Consider the following 8,032-nt stretch of genomic DNA (forward strand, 5'->3'; position numbering starts at 1 on the left):
CTCCCTAATCATCACCACCCACGAACAAAATAACATTTATCCTCAAACTTTTGCATAACAACACAATACAACAATGGTGGCAACTGAAGTAGGTGGCGGCGGATTCAGAGATATGAGAAGTTTCGCCTTCCGTTTAATCACTGGCCGATGGTTCATGGTGTTTGCCTCTCTTCTAATCATGGCTGTCGCCGGTGCTACTTACATGTTTAGTCTTTACTCTGGTGATGTCAAAACATCTTTAGGCTATGATCAAACTACGCTCAATTTGTTGAGCTTCTTTAAAGACTTGGGTGGCAATGTTGGAGTCCTGTCAGGGCTTATCAATGAAGTAACGCCACCATGGGTGGTTCTATCCATCGGGGCTGTCATGAATTTCTTCGGGTATTTCATGATATGGCTCGCCGTCACCGGCCGCATTGCGAAGCCAAAACTGTGGCAGATGTGTCTTTACATATGCATCGGTGCAAATTCTCAATCTTTTGCCAACACTGGAGCTTTAGTTACTTGTGTGAAAAATTTCCCAGAAAGCCGAGGCAGTCTTTTGGGCCTTTTGAAAGGTTTTGTTGGTCTCAGTGGTGCCATTCTGACTCAGTTATACCATGCTCTCTATGGAGACAATTCAAAGGCTCTTATTTTGCTCATTGCGTGGCTTCCTGCTGCTGTTTCCTTCGTTTTTCTTCGAACAATTCGGATCATGAAGATCGTTCGCCAGGCGAACGAGCTGAAAATTTTCTACAAGATGCTCTATATTTCTCTTGCTCTTGCTGGGTTTCTCATGGTTATAATCATATTTCAAAACAAATTCAATTTCACCAGGCTTGAGTATGCCGTTGCTGCCTCATTTGTTGTTTTATTACTCTTCCTTCCTTTAGTGATTGTTGTCCCGGAAGAATTTGCTCTCTGGAAAAGCAAATTACAAGCCCTGCATAATCTTTCTCAGCTGAAAGTAGTGACTGAAAATCCACCAAATCCACCACCTGCTGTTGAATTACCACCAGTACAAGCACCATCCACCGCGGAGTCTCTTCCCCAATCCGCCGATGTTCCGGCAAGTTCAGAGGAAAAGTCAGTTTCTTGCACGGAGAACATCTTCAAGCCACCAAACAGAGGCGAAGACTACACCATTTTGCAGGCACTTTTCAGCATTGACATGCTGATTCTTTTCGTTGCTACAACCTGTGGAGTGGGCGGGACCTTAACGGCCATCGATAATTTGGGCCAAATTGGCGCTTCATTAGGCTATCCAGTTCGTAGCACCACCACATTTGTTTCATTAGTAAGCATATGGAATTATCTCGGACGAGTTGTAGCCGGTTTCGCCTCTGAAATCTTGTTAACCAAATACAAGATCCCTCGTCCATTATTGCTCACATTTGTGCTTCTCTTCTCCTGCATCGGCCATCTTTTAATCGCCTTTGGTGTTCCAAATTCACTCTATGTTGCCTCTGTCATAATCGGGTTCAGCTTCGGAGCACAATGGCCATTGATGTTTGCTATAATATCAGAAATTTTCGGCCTCAAGTACTACTCAACATTGTACAATTTCGGAGCCGTAGCCAGCCCGGTTGGTTCATATATTCTTAATGTCAAGGTAGCCGGTCATTTGTATGATAAAGAAGCCTCGAAGCAAATGGCGGCCTTGGGTATAACAAGACAGGATGGACAAGATTTGGCTTGTACAGGAGTGGAGTGTTACAAAATGGCTTTCATTATAATCACTGCGGCCACCTTGTTTGGGTGCCTTGTTTCGGCCATTTTGGTGCTGAGAACCAAGAAATTTTATCAGGGCGATATCTACAAGAAGTTTAGAGAGCAAGCCAAAGCTGCCGAGACTGATATGGCCACCAATGGAAATGGTGTTATACCATTGAAAGATGTTGATGAATCAAAAACCACCAAAGCCACCACTGAGGCCACCGCGATGACCACCGGCCATGACTAGAATCAGTTCAAATTAACTGATGGCTAGATTATGCATAATTAACTAACTTTTGACTCTGACCTTAATTACCAGGGTCTCCCTTGTATTATAAATTATGCTATTTTTATTTCTTTTTGCCTTTTTTTCTTGTTATTTGTAGAAGAAAATAAATCATTATGCAATGGATATATACTTTTTTTTAATTTTGTTTAAAACATAGAAAATATCAAACTAATTAACAACTATCTTCAATTCGTTAAAAGAATAATTTGAGTGATAAATAAGAGAGATATTAAGCTTGAAAGTATGTGTTCAAACATGTGTTATCGTAACAATTATTATAGTCTAAAATGCCTTTGTAAGAACTTGAAAACCCTAAGGTTGATATAGTCTAGAAATCTTGGGAAGGATAAAGACTTGAATACTTGAGATAAGTAGAAAAAAGCCTCAGGCGAAAGGTGAATGTCTAGTTGACAAAAAGTTTTATTTATAAGTTGAAGGTCTTAACATGAGATTGTAGAACCTGAGAGATAAGTTTTTTCGAGATGTTGCTCTTTTACACAAAAGAGATGGACTACAACAAACTCCCAAGTTGCAGGAGAAATGGTTCTCAAATTTTGGTAACAAATTCTACAACATAAATGTTGTGATAAAAGAAGGTTTTCTTTATCATGTTCGACCATTGCTATAATGAAAAACTCATCTAATTGTAGATTATTAAAATATTAAGACTTATTTATTTATTTTCATATGAAATTGTATTTTTTTAGAAAATATTTTTAAAGAAGATCGTGATCGTAAATAAAAATTATAATTATGAGAGCCCTACTAAGGATTAAAAAAAAAAAAAACATTACAAATATAACTAGACCTGGCCACGGTTCATGAACCGCCGGTTTCGGTTCGGAACCGCCGGTTCACGGTTCGAAAATATAAGGACCCTGAACCGAAACCGTAACAGGACGGTTCGTCCACGGTTCGGAACCGCCGGTTCCGGTTCATGGCCCCGGTTCGGAACCGACGGTTTCGGTTCGGAACCGACGGTTTCGATTCGAAACCGATATTGAACCATCAATTCTAATACATGATCTTGATTTAATTTTTAAATTATTAATTACAATAATTGAAATTTAAAAGAAAGGCTTGGACTTAATTTTTCAATTAAGCTTCCTACGTATCTTCTTGGGGTTTAGAAGAATCAAAGCCTACGTAGTTCTCTTACCTTTGCATATCTAATAGCTGGCAGTACCCCCTTACCTTATCATTCACCTCCACTATCTTGAGTATTATTTCCCGTCGTCATCGAACTATCTGTAGTTAAATCAAGCGATTCTTCATTGAAGTCTACTTTTATTTCTTGTTGTCGTAATTCGGCTCTTGTCCAATCGTCCACGCATACTTGAGCTTCAATAGATTCGGGAGCCAAACTTGATCGTCTCTCATCCAATATATTACCCCCTTGACTAAAAGCTTGTTCTACTGCGACAGTTGATACCGGTGCTGCTAGAACTTGTTTAGCAATAGCTGTCAATATTGGAAAAGTTGATGCGTGTCGACTCCACCATTCTAAAACTGGAAAGTCTTTACCTATATTGCTGTCACCAAACTCAAAAATAGTAGTTAAATAAATATCAAGCTCCGAGGTGGAGTCTAATGTTCCTCTTGGTCTTTTGCCCCTTTGCATCATAATACGATCACCATAACTCATATTTTGGGTTGATGATGGGGCAATAGGTGGTAGAGAGGAAGAAGAACCACCATAAATTAATGCATATTCAGCATAAATTTCTTTAATTAAATTCATAATATTAGTTATAGTTAATGGAATATTAACTTCATCTAATTGCAAACATTCATAGTATAATGTCAAATAATCTGTGACACCATCTAATTTAAATCTAGGATCAAAAAAACATGCAACAAGAAAAAGTTCTGGAATTATTTTATAGTAATTTAACCATTTTGTTTTCATTAAAGAAACAACTTCTTGTAAAAGAATATCTTGTTCGGCTTCTTGTAAAGCTCCAATAATATTAACAGCTTCATTTAAAAATAAATGAGAAGTGGGATAATAAACCCCACTTAAAGTATATGTTGCATTATTAAAATTTCTTAATACATTTAAAATTTTTGAACAAATATCCCAATGTTGGGGATATAATATAATTTGTGGCACATTTTGTGAAATAAATGAGCATAATAAATCCTTATAATCAAATGACTCGTTGAGTAATTCATATGTTGAATTCCAACGAGTCGGCACATCTTTAGGAAATCTTTTTGGTCTTTTATTATGTTGTTTACAAAATTTACCCCATTCTTTCATAATTTGGGGATGTGTCCATAAATATGAAATTGCTATTTTTATTGGACTAATAAAATTATTAAGACATTCTAAACCATCTTGTACACATAAATTTAACACATGACATGCACATCTAATATGAAAAAATCTACCACCTAAATTAGGTCTGCAAATTTCAATTAATTTATTTATTGAGGCAGTATTTGAACGTGCATTATCAAATGAAATTGAAAAAATTTTATAAAGTAATTTATATTCTTCTAATATTCCTTTAATTATTCTATAAATATTATCAGCCGTATGTCGTTCATCAAACATCCTAAATGATAAAATTCTTTTTTGTAATAGAAAATCATCATCTATCCAATGACAAGTTATACCCATATAAGAGTGAACTTGCCAATGGTCACTCCAAATATCACTATATAGAGATACACGTCCATTAAAATTTGTAAAAAATTGAATTAACTCTTTTTTTTGTTTTTTATATAAACTAAATAATGTTCTTTTTAATGTATTTCTTGGAATAGTTTTATATGCAGGATTTAATGCAGTTTTACAATAATTATTAAAACCTAAATTTTCACCAAAACTAAATGCTAAATGATCTATTGCTACCATTTTTGCAAATTCTTCTTTACTTTTATTATCACTATACATAAATAAAGATTTGTGTGTAGAAGAACCATACCCGGTTATTTGTGTTTGACCTCGGCTTTGTCCCATTTTTTCCGGATGTTTTGACTCCAAGTGCCTTTTGAATGTTCCGTATCCACCTCCTTGTTTGAATTTGTAAATTCGCCTACAATAATTGCAAGCAACATCAAAATTACCATCTTCCTTTTGCATTTTCTTGAAATGAATTTTGAAAATATCGGATGTAGGAATTTTTTGAGATTGTTGTTCCATCTCCATTTGTTGTTGATGTTGTTGTTGTTGCTCCACCTCTTCATATTGGTTTTCACTTTCTTGTGAATGAAAATCATCTATAAATTGATTTTCATTCACATTTGATATATGTGAATATTGACCAAATCTTCGTGAACCGGAAGAATTTCCACTACTTGTCATTTTTTGATAATAAATAAAATTAATTATATAAATAAATTATATGATTAATTATAAAAGATAATAAAATAATAATAAATAAAATTAATTATAGAAATAAATTCTATAATTAATTATGAATTGTATAAAAAAAATTGAAATTGAAATTAATAAAAAAATAAGAAAGAATTTAATTAAATTTAAGAAAATTTAATTGAATTGAAAGATTGAGAGAATATTAAGAGTTTAAAGAATGAGAATGAGAGTTTGAAGGATTGAGTGAGAGAGTAGAGAGATTGAGATTTGAGAGAATAGAATTTAAAGGGGTATATATAGAAAAAAATTTTTTTGAAAAAAATTAGAAATAGGGAGGTAAATTGAAATTTCAAAAAATTGCAGGGGACCAACGGTCCCCTGCAAATTTTCTTCAAAAGGCAACGGTTCCCTGCGCAGGGAACCGTTGCCTTTTTAAATAAAATTCAAAAAAAAATAAAAAAAATTTCAAAAAATTTTCAAATTTTTTGAGGTTCAGCACAGTAAACCGCCGGTTCATAAACCGGTGTGAACCGGCGGTTCCACGGTTTCAATTTATGTGAACCGGAACCGAACCGTAGAGCCACGGTTTCGGTTCCGGTTCACTGCCAGTTCCGGGTCTGCCGGTTCCGGTTCCAAGTTTAGCTGGGCCGGTTTCGGTCCGGTTCACGGGCCAAACCGGCCCGTGGCCAGGACTAAATATAACATCCCACCAATTTAAGGTGATCAACAGATGTGAGAACACGCAAAACATGTGATGTAATAAACATGGAAATTAAGACGCCTTCACTCTATTAGTAGGCAAATTATGTCAAACCACGTTAATATCGTGTCTCTTTCCGTGTTGTATTTTTATATTAGGCCAAACAACTAGTTCACCCCCAAGTTTAGTTGTAGTCTAGGTCTTGCCTATGAAGTTTGAAAAATCTGAAATCTCATTTATTAACTAATTGAGATTAAAATTTTTCATTAGAAGTAAAGATGAAATTATTATTTTATTAATAATATTAAAAAAATAAAATTTATTACAGTTTTCCTGTTAAGTTTTAAAAACCAACATTTTACTATTCTTAAAGTTTTTAAATTTTGAAAAGTCACATTTTTCCCACCAAAATCTTAGAATTTTTTTCTTTCCCTTTAGCTATTATCTCCAATAATCTGGAAATAATGACAACAAAGAGATATGAAATCTTTTTGTCTTTGTCATCGGATCTCTTCATCTTCTTCTAGATTTCTTTCTATGTGTTACCTAACGATTTAGGATAGAGAAAAGAGGTTGTCAATATCGAAAAGGTGAAGAAAAAATTCTATAGTTTGGGGGTGGGGGGGGGGGAAATATGATTTTTTAAAGTTAAAAAACTTTAGATAAGGATAAAATTGTTAGTTTTTAAAAATTAAAAGAGAAAATGTAACAAATTTTATATTTTTTAATATTATTAATAAAATAACATTTTTACTGTTACCTCTACTAGAAAATTTTAACAATAGTTATATTATGATAACATTTTAAATTTTTTAAACTTTATGAATATGATTTTGAAAACATACCAAAACTTAAGTATGATATAATCCTTTGGCCTTTTATATTAATATTTTATTTTGTTTTTCAAATTACCACACTTTATATCCTTTCTTTAACACAATTGTTTTCATACGTTAGCTAAAGAAGCTTTAAACTCCCTGCAAAACCTTTTGTACTGCAGCAGTCAAATGTGAAACTACTTGAAGTAGTCTACGCTGGATTCGAATTGAGTTAGTTCAAGTTTGAGTTTGACTCAAATAAATTTAAAATGAGTTTGTCATAATCGAATTTGAGCTTGAGCTTAGGCTAATTATCAGATTTTTTAATTAAAAATTTTGATACAAAACAATATCATTTTGATTAATATATATTAAAATAATATTATTTTAATAACGAAAAATGAATCCAATCGAATTTAAATTTAACTTTCACTAGTTTAAACTTAAATTCGAATTTAACTACATATGAATTGAACTAAATTTGAGTTTAAATGAATTTAAATTTGATTCAACTCAAATCTAACCTTAGACGGAAGAGATTAAATTTCCATGGTTGACACAAAAGAACAAAAGGTATTATGATATGATTTAGACATTTTCTTGCTTTTGGGAATCGGGTTCATCTATCTTTCTCACTTTCCTTCATTTTCAAAAAAAAAACAAACAAAAGGAGCATTTAGCATGCAATTAATGTGGAGGAATTGGGCAGATGCTGCGGGGTGTTTATGCCCACCACTCGTTCTTTCTTCCAAGATTTTGGCCACCAGCCCCACCACCAATAATGCAACACACCGCCAAAAAGAGCGAACCCACTCATTTACAGCCACATGCCATTTGATCATTCTTTCATCATCTTCACACTCTCAGCCCCACTGATTCATCGTCTTTTTTAATCATTTTCTTCTTTTTTCCAATTATAATTGACACGAAATATGCCGACTTATTATTGACTTGCTATTTCTGTGCAACATGCAGGGAGAATCATTAGGGCTTAGTTTGTGGTTTATTCTCACAAGATATAGGGTTTATATTCTCTCAAATACGTATTATTATTGTATTATATTGATAATTATATTTTTAATTAGGATTAATAAAAAGTGAAATGAGGCAATTGCCATTTTAGACGTCAAATTTGATCTGAATGGAAAGAAGCAAGAGAAGTTTCTTGCGGATTTGGATTGTCTGGCAGCCACTCGAATTTTGAT

At 33.8% G+C, this 8,032-nt stretch overlaps 1 protein-coding gene across 1 annotated transcript; it reads left to right on the top strand.

The window, feature by feature from the left end:
* LOC123208595 (protein NUCLEAR FUSION DEFECTIVE 4-like) lies at positions 1-2,063 on the top strand. Its single transcript, XM_044626133.1, has one exon. It carries the CDS (start codon positions 74-76, stop codon positions 1,940-1,942), a length of 1,869 nt encoding a protein of 622 aa, XP_044482068.1. The 5' UTR covers positions 1-73; the 3' UTR covers positions 1,943-2,063.
* Positions 2,064-8,032: the final 5,969 nt, after the last annotated feature.

This window comes from Mangifera indica, chromosome 1 (genome assembly GCF_011075055.1).
Source record: "Mangifera indica cultivar Alphonso chromosome 1, CATAS_Mindica_2.1, whole genome shotgun sequence".
In the NCBI taxonomy this organism is placed as follows: Eukaryota; Viridiplantae; Streptophyta; class Magnoliopsida; order Sapindales; family Anacardiaceae; genus Mangifera; species Mangifera indica.

Bases quoted from the DNA above. Each gene is read 5' to 3' on its own strand.
- LOC123208595 (XM_044626133.1), top strand. From the start codon at position 74: ATGGTGGCAACTGAAGTAGGTGGCGGCGGATTCAGAGATATGAGAAGT.